Source organism: Amblyraja radiata, chromosome 8, assembly GCF_010909765.2.
Source record: "Amblyraja radiata isolate CabotCenter1 chromosome 8, sAmbRad1.1.pri, whole genome shotgun sequence".
NCBI lineage: Eukaryota > Metazoa > Chordata > Chondrichthyes > Rajiformes > Rajidae > Amblyraja > Amblyraja radiata.
In genome coordinates, this window is record NC_045963.1 from 38960960 (window position 1) to 38977471 (window position 16512).

Below are 16512 nucleotides of genomic sequence, written 5' to 3' on the forward strand. Positions count from 1 at the left end.
CTGCTTGTAATAAATAGATACAGAAATGGGTCCAAATAGCAGAGATAGGAATGTATTATCCTGAACTATGCAGAACTAAAATCTCCCAGCTTTGTCCCTTGTTCCCTGAGTTGTTAATTTCAATGTGAATGATAGTAAGGTGCTGTGCCTTGCAAACTGTGGACTGGAGGGAGAAAAGTGTATTTTGTATCTCCTGGCGGAAGGATACCTATGCACATCAGATGCAAATGGGTAAACACGTAGTGTAGACACAGACTTGTACATGAGTAATGGGCACTTTGACATTCTACTGTTGCCACTTGCATTGGGACAACCGTGGCTAAGAATGAGGTGTCCAGAGGAAATGAATGCTTTCGGGAGGAGGAAGAGATAAAACTATTGTTTTTGTTAACCTGTGTTTTGGCATATTCAGTTCTGAGAAGAATGGATTTAATCCCTGTCGGTCTTTGGAGAACGGGTGAGGGTTTTGTTTTAAGTTCCTGTCCCTTATCATCCATTTAAAATACTGTTTATGCCTAAATGGTTTTCACATGACAGTGGAGCTCTGTTCAGGACACCAAGGCTAAGATTCTACTTTTCATTTATGTATACTTCCTGCACTGATTTATCAAACCAGTTTTATGTAAAGTTTTACTTGAATCACTGACTGAGACAGAATAGTTTGACTGAAAATACATCTTTGTTCAAAATTCTACAAGTGTTAGGAAGGAGTGGTGGGGAGTGGAGGAAGATTCAGCCACAATTTGTTGTATTCAACGTATGCAAAACACTTGAGTTATCAACAGTTATATATTGTCATAAAACCCGTTAGGCATGGGTGAGCGGGCTGTAGGACCTGTTCCATGCTGTATGATCCTGTGGCTACTTGATCAATTGAACCAATTACGTTTTTAATTGTAACCCCGTTTTAAGAATCTCCTTCACCATAATTCTTTTTTTTTCAACGGAAACTCCATTCTGTCATTTTTTCCTCTATTCCATGATACATAAGAGATTGCAGAGACGTTGGAATCTATCTACACCTATCACTTGCTAGCTCTTAGCCCACACGTATTCCCCCTCCTCCGCCTCTTTCTACACTCTACTCTTCCTCTTTCAGGCCAGATGAAGGGATTCGGTGTTGACTGTATTTTCCTCCATTGATGCCGCCTGACCTATTAAGTTCCTCCATCTGCTCTCGTTTTTTAAAATCCTTGTTGCATATTGTCAAACTATTAAAAGGCTAATGGGGCATTTTTGAAGTGGTTGAGTTGGTAACATTTCTTGCACAATAGGTCAGTAGATTACTGATCAATTAATCTGTCAACTGATAGTTTTCGAGGACTCATTGTAGACGAGGTGAATTATCTCTTCTTTGCATCATGCCATGCATTTTTGTAGTATTTAAACTTGCTTATGAAATTAGTGATATTGTCCAAGTTTAGTAAAGATTAATATTTTAATTTCTTTACTATAGTGGAAGATATGTTGAACATGGCTTGCTCTAGTGTGCTGCCAGGTGGTGGGACAAATCGAGAACTTGCCTTACATTGTCTTTTTGAGGCGGGCGGGGACATTTTGGTGAGTGCAATATTAAAACAAGCGCTGCTTACTTGTAACTAACTGTGACATAGAACATATAAAAGTACAGCACAGGAACAGGCCCTTTGGCCTACAATCTCTCTGCAGAACATGATGCCAAGATAAACTATTCTTATCTGCCTACAAGTGATCCATGTCCCGATATAGAGCTTGCATAGCATACATTTCAAATCTTCAGCGGCGTAGTGATGGTTGCATTGGAAATTTTGTGAAATGTCCAAATATTAATACATTGTTTATATTCCTCAATTTGATTTTATAATCAGCACAATTGTTTTGTAATTAACATGAATTTATGCTATTTATTTCTGTTTAAATAAAAATTAAGAAAGAAATATCTGTTCACAATTCATGTTCATCTTTTACATTCTTTGCTTGGATAAAAGGTTAAGAAACAAATGAAAATGGGAAATAAAAATAAGAAATATTGCTGTTTCTCAAATTATTTAGTATCAGATAAATGGTTAACTTTTAGAGTGTGATCATTTGCTTCCTATTTTTAGACTGCTATATAAAGAAGGCTGAGAGGATAAAGGTGATAGCATCTTCAGTTCAACTGCCATTTCTTTGCATAAACTATCAGATATTATTAAATAAACAAAATTAAGAGCCTACAGCGATGAAATAATACATTAAATTATGGGATTATGTCATATGCAGTTATCTGGTGCTTTCCATGATAAAGTACATTGCTGAACTGTTTGTTTTTAGACAAAAAAATTATTTTAGCTGTTAAATTTGAAGACATCATGCATTGCAACATCTCTGCAGTAAAGTAAAATAATAGTATTCTGTTATGCTGTTGATGACTTTGCAAATTAAAGAATTGATGATTATCCAGGATTGAATAATGGTTTAAACTCCTTATCTTATGTAATAGCTGATTTATTTAATTCAAATGATATCTGGTTTCATTTATTTGTTCATTTAGAAGTTTATTTTACAAAGGAGGCAGACTGTGGCCATTTGGTAACATGATAACGTGCAGTCTCAATGTATGTCATTATCTAGTGTACACTGGAGGTTTTTTTGGCTTTGGAGATTTCATAGTCTATTACCAGAAAACACTCATTATTATGTGTTACATTTTGATGCAGCAGAAAATAATGGAAATAATGGTCATAGTGCATAAATCTTGCCTGAAGTAATAAGCTAAGGAAGAATAGGATTTGAAGATTAAAATAACATGTTTTTTTCTGATTCTTTATTGTTCACTTGCTTATTGTATTCCTTAATCAAATAAAAACATTGAATTAATATATTCTGCTTCAATATATTTCTGTTTCTTGTTGTGCTAGATGGCTGTGGAGATTTTGCTGATGAAGCTACCCAATAAAGCCAAGCCTCATCCATTAGCAGACTATCACTATGCTGGTACGTAGCTTACTCCACTTACTTCTCACTGGTCACTGTGTCCTCTGTCCTACGGAATATTACAGCTATTTCTCATGACCCTTCAAAGTTCTTGTTATTTATCTTGTCTTAAGAACTTTCTAGAAAATAATACGCAAATGCTGAAAACACTCAGCAGTTCTTACAGCGTCAATAGGGAAAGAGGACCTTTCACCAACGCTGGATCTTTTCCTGTTGAAAGTTTTCAGCATAGCTTGTTTTGTTTTAATGTACATTTTCAGCATCTGCACTAATTTGCTCCACTTGATTATTTTGTTTTAGACATCAATTTATGTTGATCGTGCAAATTAGAGAATCAATACCCCATGTGATACTCAAACGTATGGTTTTTCTTATGTAAGACAAGTAAGCGGAAATGTGTTGTTATTGATTTATTATCACATGCACCAAGATTGTTTGGTGTACTATCCAGGCAGAACAAACCCTATGTGAGTACATCCGTTGCATAAAAGAAAAAATAATCTGAGTGCAGAATATAGTATTCCAACTGCAGAGAAGGTGCTGTTGAAAAACAAATGCTGTAGTGACAACAAGGTTGTTTGGATGATTGGGAATAAATCCTTAGGTCCGTTCCAGGTCCTGATAACAGCAAGAAGCTGTTCTTGAATCTGGGAGCACATACTTCCATGCTTTTGTAACTCCTGCCCAACAGGAAACGGGAGAAGAGTGCATGACTGGGGTGTGAGTGGTCTTTGATAATGTTGGCTGGTGGGGGAGGGAGGTTGGTTCACATTATGGACTTGCTTGCATCCACATCTCTCTGCAGTTTCTTGTGTTTTTAGGCAGAGCAATTGCCACACCAGGCTGTGATGCATCTGAACAGGATACTTTCTAGGGTGCATCTTCAGAAATTGGTGAGAGTCATTGGGGACAAGCCAAATGTTCTTAGTCTTCTGGGGAAGGAGAAGCATTGGAGGTTTTCTTGGCCGTATTGCTGATGTGGTGTGACAGGCTCAAATTGTTGGTGATATTTATACTTAGCAACTTGTCTTTAGTTGGGTGTCCAAGCTACATATAAATTATTATCTATCCTGATTAAGATGGGATTCATTTTATCAGATGAACACACCAACATTAGGCAAATTATTAATTCTTTGTATTTGCCATGCTGTAAAATACAACAAGAAGGTTGCTAGTCTTGAGTTGCTGATAGGCTACATCATCATCACAAGGTCAAGTTTCACATGTACAGTGAAGACACATACCTTCACCTCACCGCTGTCTCATGACTGCTGCAATGGCTCAGAATTATCTTCTTTAAAAAAGATAACAAATCGAGCATTAATTTGGTGGGCTACATTAATGTGTTGATCTAAAATTTCTCCACATATTGGTCAATGGCTTTCAATTGATTTGCTCTTTAATTACTATTTCAGTATTGGTTTTTCCTGTTCGCTGTGTCAATTTTCCTCACTCACACCAGCCTTTCACTTTTAAAATAAGAAAAGGAAGTGCTGGAAATAACTCGTCAGGTTTTATTCTGATGAAACATCATCTTTGTTTATTTCCTCGCAGTTGCTGTTTGCGCTGCCAAGTATTTCTGGCATTTTCTATTTTTATTTTAAATTTTCCTCATCTACAGTGTTTTGCTGCTGTAGAATCTATTTTTGTTTAAAAGAACATCCTAACACAATATCAAACAGTGCCCTTCATAATGTTTGGGACACAGACCTATAATTTATTTATTTGCCTCTGTACTCCACAATTTGAGATTTGTGATCGAAAAAAATCGCATGATTAAAGTGCACATTGTCAGATTTTATTAAAGGCCATTTTTATACATTTTGGTTTCACCATGTAGAAATTACAGCTGTATTTATACATAGTCCCCGCATTTCAGGGCACCATAATGTTTGGGACACATGGCTTCACAGGTGTTTGTAATTGCTCAGGTGTGTTTGATTGCCTCCTTAATGCAGGTATAAGAGAGCTCTCAGCACTGTCTTTCCTCCAGTCTTTCCATCACCTTTGGAAACTTTTATTGCTGTTTATCAACATGAGGACCAAAGTTGTGCCAATGAAAGTCAAAGAAGCCATTATGAGACTGAGAAACAAGAATAAAACTGTTTGAGACATCAACAAACCTTAGGCTTACCAAAATCAACTGTTTGGAACATCATTAAGAATAAAGAGAGCATTGGTGAGATTACTAATGGCAAAGGGACTGGCAGGCCAAGGAAGACCTCTACAGCTGATGACAGAAGAATTCTCTCTATAATAAAGAAAAATCCCCAAACACCTGATCAGAAACACTCTTCGGGAGTCAGGTGTGGATTTGTCAATGACCACTATCCGCAGAAGACTTCATGAACAGAAATACACTGCAAGATGCAAACCACTGGTTAGCCGCAAAAATAGGATGGCCAGGTTACAGTTTGCCAATAAGTACTTAAGAGCAACCACAGTTCTGGAAAAAGGTCCTGTGGACAGACGAGACAAATATTAACTTATATCAGAGTGATGGCAAGAGCAAAGTATGGAGGAAAGAAGGAACTGCCCAAGATCCAAAGCATACCACCTCACCTGTGACACGGTGATGGGGTGTTATGGTGTGGGCTGCTGAAGGTACTGGCTCACTTATCGTCATTGATGATACAACTACTGATGGTAGTAGCATAATGAATTATGAAGTGTATAGACACATCCTATCTGCTCAAGTTCAAACAAATGCCTCAAAACTCATTGGCGGGCGGTTCATTCTACAGCAAGACAATGACCCAAACATACTGCTAAAGCAACAAAGGAGTTTTTCAAAGCTAAAAAATGGTAAATTCTTGAGTGGCCACGTCAATCACCCGAACTGAACCCAATTGAGCATGCCTTTTATATGCTGGAGAAAACGGAAGGGAACTAGCCCCCAAAACAAGCATAATCTAAAAATGGCTGCAATACAGGTCTGGCAGAGCATCACCAGAGAAGACATCCAGCAACTGGTGATGTCCATGAATCGCAGACTTCAAGCAGACTTTGCATGCAAAGGATATGTAACAAAATACTAAACATGACTACTTTCATTTCCATGACATTGCTGTGTCCCAAACATGACGGTGCCCTGAAATGGGGGGACTATGTATAAACACTGCTGTAATTTCTGCATGGTGAAACCAAAATGTATTAAAATGATATTTATTATAATCTGACAAAGTGCACTTTAACCAGATGTGATTTTTCTGTTACAAATATCAAATTGTGGAATACAGAGGCAAATAAATAAATGATGGGTCTTTATCCCAAACATTATGGAGGGAACTGTAGGTAGTTTGCAGATGTACGTAATGTAATGGTATCAGCTCTACCTCTTGATGGACCTATTTGTCTGCAGAACCAGACAATTGGGGGCTAGTTTCCTTCCAGATTGGCCATGTAAATGGAAAGTTTCAAAAATATACCAAAATAGGAATGACAAATTATTATACTTAACCAGGTTAATGTAAATATTGTAAAATCTGTATCCTTTCTCATTCCTACTTATTTCCTTCCGGGGATGAATAATGTTTTAATGTATCGTATGTTCATGTCACCCTTTCAACATACCTTTCAAGTGCTCTGCGTCTGCTGAGTTTCATGACATCGAGAATTGCCTCAATCGCACACTTTCGTGAAAACTCTATACTTGAATAACTTGCTTTAGATCTTGCACTCTCTGGGGTAATATTTGTAGCCTGGATTTTGTCAATCGTGAGGCAATTAACATATTTATTTTCAATTGAAACAGAAATATAGAGTTCTTTGTAGCAGTATGAAATGCACAACCTGAGGAAAATCTACAAGTTAAATGTAATTCAGCCATAGGTTCATTGTGAACAAAGGTAAAAAAACTAGGTGACTACACAACAGACTCTATGTTAATTGTATAGGAGAGCACCGAAAAAAACTAGGTGACTACACAACAGACTCTATGTTAATTGTATAGGAGAGCACCGAAGATGCTGGTTTACACTAAAGATAGACACAAAATGCTGGAGTAACTCAGTGGGACAGGCAGCATCTCTGGGGAGAAGGAATGGGTGATGCTTCTGGTCGAGACCAGTCTGAAGTCTCCAGAGATGCTGTCTGTGCCGCTGAGTTACTCCAACATTTTGTGTCCATCTTCTATGTTAATTGTATTCAGAACTTCCTGAAAGAAAACAAAGGTCAATTACTACAGCAGCAACAGAAGGCTGCCCAGTAAAACAAATAAGTGAAAATCAGTCCTTTCCTGTAATGGGGACAAGCGCGTGAGTTCTGATGAAAACTCATCAGCCTGAAACATCAACTCTATTTTTGTCTTTTTATACACTTGGCTTCCTGACTATTCCCAGAATTTCTGTTGCTTTGTCAGCAGGTTGATTAGTTATTTCTTGCTTCCCATTTATGTGATGAAGTAAATCCATTTTAAGAGAACTAATTTGTTAATACCATTTGTAGTTCAGCTGCTGCAAATTAAATTAAATTGAATTTGCTTTGGCATAACACCACATGAAACTTAAACGGCTCGATTTGATTCCTGAAAATGAAACCGTTGCGTTTTGTGGATCCACAGGAGACAGCAGATGCTGGAATCTTGATCAAAAAAAACTGCAGGTCAGGCAAAATCTAAAGAGAAATGGGATAGATCAAGTTTTGGGTCAGGACCATCTTCAGAATTACTTCTGAGTTTCTTCCAGCAGTTTTTTAGATCAGTTGTAGATTCTCTGTAAATGGTATCACAGAATCTATTTGTATGTTAGAAACATAGACAATAGGTGCAGGAGTAGGCCATTCGGCCCTTCGAGCCTGCACTGCCATTCAATATGATCATGGCTGATCATCCAACTCAGTATCCTGTACCTGCCTTCTCTCCATACCCCCTGATCCCTTTAGCCACAAGGGCCACATCTAACTCCTTCTTAAATATAGCCAATGAACTGGCCTCAACTACCTTCTGTGGCAGAGAATTCCAGAGATTCACAACTCTCTGTGTGAAAAATATTTTTCTCATCTCGGTCCTAAAAGATTTCCCCCTTATCCTTAAACTGTGACCCCTTGTTCTGGACTTCCCCAACATCGGGAACAATCTTCCTGCATTTAGTCTATCCAACCCCTTAAGATTAATTTTTTTAGTTAAAATTAATGACAGCATTTGAATCAAATGTCTAATAGTCTGATTGCATGTGATATTAAAAAAACGTCAAGAGCAAAGAAAAGTGTAATCTCTGTTGTGCTGAGGCTTTGTGTGTTTTCTTGGTGTGGAATATTGAATTTGGATTTGGTTTTGCATTTTATAATAAGTACTGGGCCCATTATAATGTGCTTGGTCAATTCCTTTGATGTATGTAAAATTACATAACGTTGGAATAAAAAGGAAATTCTAAATTTTCTGTTGGTATCAAACATTGAGATGCAGCAAAGAGTACATTTAATATCAATCAAATGCTATAGGACATAAACTAGCAGAAGAGGTAGAAAAATGATGGATAGAAATGAATGGAAAGAAGGGTGAGGTGAAGTATTTCGACAGAAGGGATGGGAAGAAGCCATGTGAACTGAATGGTGCAATTCCAAAGGGCGTAGAGGAACGGGTTCATCTTTGAACATAGCAGGATAGAATTAGCCAAGGATATGGGATCTTTAGCTTCATAAATATAATTATTAAACACAAAAGTAAGTAATTTATTCTGAGAAAAAAATATCTCAGCATGATACTTTATTGTTTAGCATTTGTTAGAATGAATTAATCAATAGGTTACTTTATTTAGTAGATACTGGTAGCATAGGTGGTAAGAGCAGGGGTTGTTCTTGGATGCCAGAACCAACTGTTGAGCCTTCCTGAGGTGTCGTGGGCCTAACTCAATGAAACACCACTTGGTAACCCCAATGATATACTTGCATCTACACAATCATTTTTTTTGTGTTCTTGATAACATGTAGGTAACTGATTATTGCACATGGAGTTAGTAATTGTCCTTCGCATAAGTTGGTATAATCAGTTAAGATAGTACTTTGGCTTTCTTGGTTGAGCGCTTATCCTGGTGTTATAGCACAAGTACTTTGTTTTAATTGTAATTGACACATGTACTAGGTACAGTGAAATTCTTTGTTTTTGCATACAATACACAAAGTACACAAAGAGTCGCCATGTTTTTGGCACTGTTACAAAATTTACAATTTACGTAAAAGTGACAAAATTATTTATTATGTAGACAAAAATGCTGGAGAAACTCAACAGGTGAGTGTTTTCAAGAGTTAGATTTAGCTCTCAGGGCTAAAGGAATCAAGGGATATGGAGAAAAAGCAGGAACGGGGTACTGATTCAGATGTGTAGGAAAGAACTGCAGATGCTGGTTTAAATCAGAGTTAGACACAAAATGCTGGAGTAACTCAGCGGGACAGGTAGCAGTTAGTGCAGCTGGAAACCTGCCCTGAGAGGGGGCCTTGGGTTTGCTATGATGAGCTGGACAAGATCAATGAGCTGGGAGGCAGCGTACCTCCATAAAAGAATACTCTGGATCAGGGAAATGGAACAGCATGGCCAAGGGACTGTCCGATAGTGATCTCAGGGTAGCAGATGATCTGCCCCAATTTCTGTTTGATCAGTTGAGCTGTGATACTTTTATCTTTAGATTGGAGAAACAACGTGGAAACAGGCCCTTCGACTCACTAAGTTCACACCAACCAGCAATCACCTATACACTAGTTCTATCCTACACATAGTGACAATTTACAGAAGCCAATTAACCTACAAACCTGCATGTCTTTGGAATATGGGAGGGCACTGGACCCAGAGAAAACACACGCGGTCAAAGGGAGAATGCACACACTCCGTACAGACAGCACCCGTTGTCAAGATCGAACCTCCGCCTCTGGCGCTGTAACGCAGGAACTCTACTGCTGCGCCTCTGTGCCGTCCCTATTTGAGACCTCTCTCCCTAATTGACCAATGCAATTATTCTTTCTGTTTTGGGTTCTTACTGTTCTAGCTGGAACCGTGAAATGACCAGCGAAGACCAGATAATGTCAGTGGAATGCGTGAGAGAAAAATAAATTCGAGGAGCATTCATGAAAAAACATTATACACTTTATGGGAGACAAATGTTTGGACAAAAGTAGTGGATTATGTGGCTTTTAACTCATGTCACATCAATCTGTAATTAATCTAATTCATGGCACACATTAGCAAAGCTCGGTACATGAAAAATGTGGATTTTATGGCAAAACTACAGAGGGAGTAGGGTAATAAATATTTAAAGATTTCATGTTCCACAGCACACCCCTTACAGTATCAGTCATTCATCAGTTCATTAGTACCATTTCTGTTTAGTGAAATGACAACCATGTAAAAAAGTCACATAACATGAGAATATTAATTAAATCCAAGTTCCTGAAGATTGAATATGATCAATCTTGCTCTGTTTTGCTTTTCACTGAAAGCACAGAATGGAAGGTATCAGGCAGGATTAATTACTGTAATATTTTATCAATTGTCCTGGCAGAACATGCAATTTAGTTTTCATTGGTGTATAATTTTATTTTCTATGTTCTATTGTTGACGATTTTTCTACTCACATGTATGGCTGTACGCTGCATGCAGTGCTCTAACAGACAGGCAGGAACTGGACTATACACCATTCAAAACAACAAGGCACATAATAAGCCTTGTTGTCAGTCTGGAAAATCTCAATCTCAATTTCAGGGCAGAAGCACTGTGTTTGGGAACTTTTTGTAATTGGACAATGTAAGCATTTTTTGTAAAATTGTCTATATAATAAACTGTCCTTTTTTAGGCTCTGACAAATGGACAACAATGGACAGGAAAATGTTCAACAAAGCTCTGAAATTACATAACAAGGACTTCTTCCTGGTTCAGAAAATGGTAAGAAGATTGTTGAGGATTTATATCCTTTGTGGAATTTTAAACAAGCATGATTCTGGATTCTGATTTTTTTTTTAAAACAGTGTTGTGGGAGGAGGAGCTCTTCATGATATGAGATTTGTCAGACAATGCTTCCTTCAGCTTCTTTTTGCTGGAAGGACAAGCTGATAATTCTTCTACCTTAGGTGGTCCCACCTGGTGAACGTTGACAAGCTTCTGCTGCAGTTCTGTGGGTTCAGAGATGGCTGGCGAGACCAATGTGGAACTCTCAGCCTTTGCCACAGGTTGGGCAGGGGGTGCTTTATGGGCTGTGGGTGGGTGGTTTAGGAGGCGGTGCATTCCTCTCACCATTTATGTTGGGCTTCGGCGTAATCCTAGATGGAATTTCTCATTTTGGTTTGTTTTTTTATGAATGATCGTTCTGCATTTTGATCAGTCATGGGCCAGGAATCAGCTCAAATCAGTCAAATTGTTACATGCTTGAGAACATCCTTGAATAATTTCCTCTATCAACTTTGCAGTCTCTTGCAGTGACCGAGCTTGGAGTGGCTGTTTTGGCAGTCTGGCAATGGGCGTATTGACTGAGTGCAAATAGTGCCTCAGTGCTGGGGATGTTAGTCTCGGGAAGGACGCCAGGCTTGGTTCACTTATCCTGCTCGAGCAAATGGAGGATTATGTGAAGACAGCATTGGTGATATTTCAACAATGCTTTATGGCACCTCCTGTATAAGTTCAAGCCTCAGAGGTACATAGGAGGGGTGAGATCACTGTTGTCTAGGGACTATGCTGGATTTGAAATCTTGATTTTAAAATCTTTTTTCCTTGGATACCCAAAGTTAGATCATGGTGCGCTAAGGTTGATGGTGATGATCAGTATCTGTCTCTACTAAGAGGTAGCTCGCCAGGTGTAGAAACTTGTTTCATGTTTCCCTTAGTCTTGTCATAGATCTTTATTAAGTTGGTAATGTCAAAAGGCAGATTGAGTGTGAAGCCCATTCTCCCATTAGCTTCATTAAGTGAGTGAGTGATGTTTTGCAACTTGTCCTTGGAGCATATGCATGTGTTGGTGTCATCCGTATACTCTGTGATTCACTCTGAGATGGGGGTGACAGTAATACCAGGGAATATGTGATGTGAATTGAACAGTTTCCTATGTATCCTGTAGATTAGCTTCAGACCAAGATGAATCTTGGTGTGGTGTAGCATTGCAGTGAGAAAGATTGAGAAAAGTTTAATGCACATTTATGAGGCAGGCTGGCTAAGCACCAGTCTGCACTGAGACTGGAGTGGGTACTACTGTTGTAGGCAGAAGGACAGATCAAAACTTACATGCCATCATTTGTAAACATAGGATGATGATGATGGGTTTCTGATATCGGTCTCTGGGAGATTAATGAACTGTCGGAGCAATGCTGCAAATAGAAAGAAGCACTGGATTAGCACTGGCAGTGAGAATAAACAAAATCAAAATGTAAACAAAAAAAATGCAATAGTTAAAGGTACGTTGCAAGGTCAATATATCTTTTCTACTTGAAATGCGAGAATATATCAACCTTGCATATTGGACTAACAAACTGATCAATGGCCTCAAGGGAGTTAATTATATCAATACAATACAATACAATACCTTTTATTTGTCATTTGAACCTCACATGAGGTTCAAACGAAATTTGGTTTCTGCAGCCATACAAAAAAAAGAACCAAGACACACACCAACACAATTCAATTCACATAAACATCCATCACAGTGAGTCCTTCTCACTGTGATGGAAGGCAAAACTTAAACATATCTCTCCCCTGCACTCCCCTCTCCCCCCCATGTCAGAGTCAAAGACAGAGTCAAAGCCCCCGGCGGGCGATGTTAAATGTCCCGCAGCCATTAAAGCCACGCCGGGTGATGCAAGGCCACGTACCGGGTCTTGGTGTTGGAGCCCCGGCGGGCTCTTGGTGTTGGAGCCCCGACGGGCGCTCACAAAGTCCCGCGGCCATTCCAAGCCGCACGGGGCGGGTGATGTAAGGCCCCGCTCCAGGTAATCTTCAACCCCGCAACTCGGGCGGGAGAAGTCGCCATTGCGGAAGCCCCGAAAAGCGGTCTCCCACCAGGGACCCGCGGGCTCCCGGTATTACTGTCCACAGACCTGCGGTAGGAGCTTCCGAATCTCTGGGTGTCGGGTCACAGCAGCGCTCCACCACAGCTACACCCGCTCCGGACTCGGCCAGCTCCGTGATGGTGAGTAGATCCGCAGCTCCGCGACTGGAGCCCCAGGTCATTCCTGTTGGAGGCCGCTCCACGTTGCAGCCCCAACGACAACGGAGACCCGACAAAGAAAAGGTCTGGTCTCCCGTGCAGGGGAAAGACCTTAAAGTTCCCCCACCCCACCCTACCCCCACACACATACCCCGACAAAAAAAACCAATAAAAACTACATAGAACAAGACAGAAAACAGTAAAAAGACAGACGGACTGCAGAGGCCACTGCTGACAAGAGTCGCGCCGCCCCACAAAGGGATGCAGTCCAGTCTTATTGAAAGACATTACAGTATCCAGGAGCTAAATGGACGAATTTATTCCTATATAGGAATTATCTTAAATTATTCTGTTGCTGGGCCAAGAGGTTATTTAAGGGATTTATTCTTTGTAGTTTAGAAATTTAAGGATTTGAGTGTGGTGTGCAAGAGATTTAGAGGAACTGATACGATAAAAATAACACCATTTCAATTGTTTGAAGAATTATTTTTCACCTATATTGCCAGACCTTTCATCAGTGATGCAAGGAATCATGCTGTAGATATTTGGAATTTTGCCACAAGTGAAAGTTTATATTCAGTTAATGGATCGTGTTAAATCGAGCTTGATCGATCTTTAATCAAAGGAAAAAACACAAAGGGATGCAGTCCAGTCTTATTGAAAGACATTACAGTATCCAGGAGCTAAATGGACGAATTTATTCCTATATAGGAATTATCTTAAATTATTCTGTTGCTGGGCCAAGGATGGTGCTTGTTATTGCATTAATACAGTAAATCTTATGTTCTGTAAAAATGCGTGTGTTAAGAAGAGTAATGTTCTAGCCCTAACTTTCTTTGACAAGTACGTACGAAGATGAAGTACGAAGGTAAGCTAGCTAAGAATATAAAGGAGGATACTAAAAGCTTCTTTAGGTATGTGAAAAGGAAAAGATTAGTTAAGACAAATGTGGGTCCCTTGATGACAGGACAGGTGAATTTATTGTGGGGAACAAGGAAATGGCAGATGAGTTGAACAGGTACTTTGGTTCAGTCTTCACTAAGAAGACACAAACAATCCCCCAGATGCACTAGGGAACAGAGGATCTAGGGTGATGGAGAAACTGAAGGAAATTCACATTAGTCAGGAAATGGTGTTGGGTCGACTGAAGGCTGATAAATCCCAAGGGCCTGATGGCCTGCATCCCAGGGTACCCAAGGAGGCGGCTCTAGAAATCATTTTCCAATGTTCTATAAGTACTGGACTAGTTCCTGTGGATTGGAGGGTAGCTAATGTTATCCCACGTTTTAAGAAAGGAAGGAGAGAGAAAGGGAATTATAGACCAGTTTGCCTGACACCGGTGGTTGGGAAGATTCTGGAGTCAATTATTAAAGTGGTTTGGATAGCAGTAACAGGATCGGTCCAAGTCAGCATGGATTTACGAAGGGGAAAGCTTGCTTGACTAATCTTCTGAAATTTTTTGAGGATGTAACAAGTAAAATGGATAAGGGAGAGCCAGTGGATGTAGTATGTCTGGGCTTTCAGAAAGCCTTTGATAAGGTCCCACACAGGAGATTAGTGGGCAAAATTAAAGCACATGGTATTGGGGTTAGGGTATTGACATGGTTAGAAAATTGGTTGGCAGACAGGAAACAAAGAATAGGAATTAACGGGTCCCTTTCAGAATGGCAGGTAGTGACTAGTGGAGTACCGCAAGGCTCGGTGCTGGGACTGCAGCTATTTACAATATATATTAATGATTTAGATGAAGGAATAATAAGCAACATTAGCAAATTTGCAGATGACACAAGGCTGGGTGGCAGTGTGAACTGTGAAGAGGATGCTATGAGGATGCAGGGTGACTTGGATAGGTTGGGTGAGTGGGCAGATGCATGGCAGATGCAGTATAATGTGGATAAATGTGAGGTTATCCACTTTGATGGCAAGAACAAGAAGGCAGATTATTATTTGATTGGTGTCAGATTAGGAAATGGGGAAGTGCAACGAGACCTGGGTGCCCTTGTACATCAGTCACTGAAGGTAAGTATGCAGGTACAGCAGGCAGTGAAGAAAGCTAATGACATGTTGGCCTTCATAGAAAGAGGATTTGAGTATAAGAGCAAAGAGGTCCTTCTGCAGTTGTACAGGGCCCTGATGAGACCACACCTGGAGTATCGTGTGCAGTTTTGGTCTCCTAATTTGAGGACGGACATTCTTGCTATTGAGGGAGTGCAGTGTAGGTTCATGAGGTTAATTCCCGGGATAGCGGGACTGTCATTTGATGAAAGAATGGAAAGAATGGAACGACTGAGCTTGTATTCACTGGAATCTAGAAGGCTGAGGCAGGATCTTATAGAAATAATATTATTAAGGGATTAGACATGCTAGATGCGGGAAACATGTTCCCGATTTTGGGGGGGTCCAGAACCAGGGGCCACAGTTTAAGAATAAAGGGTGGGCCATTTAGAACTGAGATGAGGAAAAATTTGTAAATTTGTGGAATTCTCTGCTTTAGAAGGCAGTGGAGTCCGATTCACTGAATGCATTCAAAAGAGAGTTAGATAGAGCTCTTAGGACTTGCTGAATCGAGGGATATGGGGAGAAGGCAGGAACGGGGTACTGATTGTGGATGATCAGCCATGATCACATTGAATGGCGGTGCTGGCTCGAAGGGCCGAATGGCCTCCTCCTGCACCAATTTTCTATGTGCCAATGTAAGCGTAATGAGCAACTGAAAAAAAATCAAATGTTCTTTAAAAAAAACTAACAGAGGTTAAGAGCAACGTTGTTTTGCGCAAAGCAAATCGCAGTGGCATAAACCAACCAGAGATTTCTGGAGATTTTCACCTCACGGTATGCTTTCTTCATGTTGCAGATCCATTGAAATACAAATGATGATATGTGTATTTAATTTGCCATTACATTTCCAGCAATATTTGTTCCCATGTATCTTTTTACAAATTGTAACAATCTTATTATTTTTATGGCTGAGGAATAGAACTATTATTTAATGTTTTATTAATCAATGCATTTATTTTATCTCTAAAATTGCATACCAAGTGGATATTATTTAATGTTTTATTCATTAATACATTTTTTTTCTCTTTAATTGCATAGCAAGTGTGAACTCGTAACCAGTCCTGCAAATAATATAATTCCAATATATTAAATATTCAGCGCTTCAAAGCCTGACAAAACAAAGATATGCTGGAAATACTCTGCAGCACTGGAAGGTCATCAACTTGTGTTGGTTTCTCTCAGTACTTCTCGATCTGCTGCTTTTATTTCAATTTGTTGGCATCTGAGTGGTTTTCTTTGTATTTAAAAAAAAATCAGCAGCCTTTGCAGTTACTTGTGGGTAATCCTAGCATTATACTGTGAGTTTCTATCTGCTTTATATTTGGGTAAATAGAGAATTTTGTTAACTTGGGATTTTGCACTTCTTAACAGTGCCTCCAAT

At 39.5% G+C, this 16512-nt stretch overlaps 1 protein-coding gene across 4 annotated transcripts in view; it reads left to right on the plus strand.

Annotated features, from left to right (window-relative positions):
- trerf1 (transcriptional regulating factor 1) overlaps positions 1-16512 on the plus strand; it is a 195041-nt gene that overhangs the window by 149888 nt on the left and 28641 nt on the right. For all 4 annotated transcript variants that reach the window (XM_033025581.1, XM_033025582.1, XM_033025584.1 and 1 more), the window contains 3 exons: positions 1457-1560; positions 2880-2955; positions 10737-10825. In XM_033025581.1, the coding sequence (XP_032881472.1) occupies positions 1457-1560; positions 2880-2955; positions 10737-10825 (269 nt within the window). The remainder of the gene's footprint in view (positions 1-1456; positions 1561-2879; positions 2956-10736; positions 10826-16512) is intronic.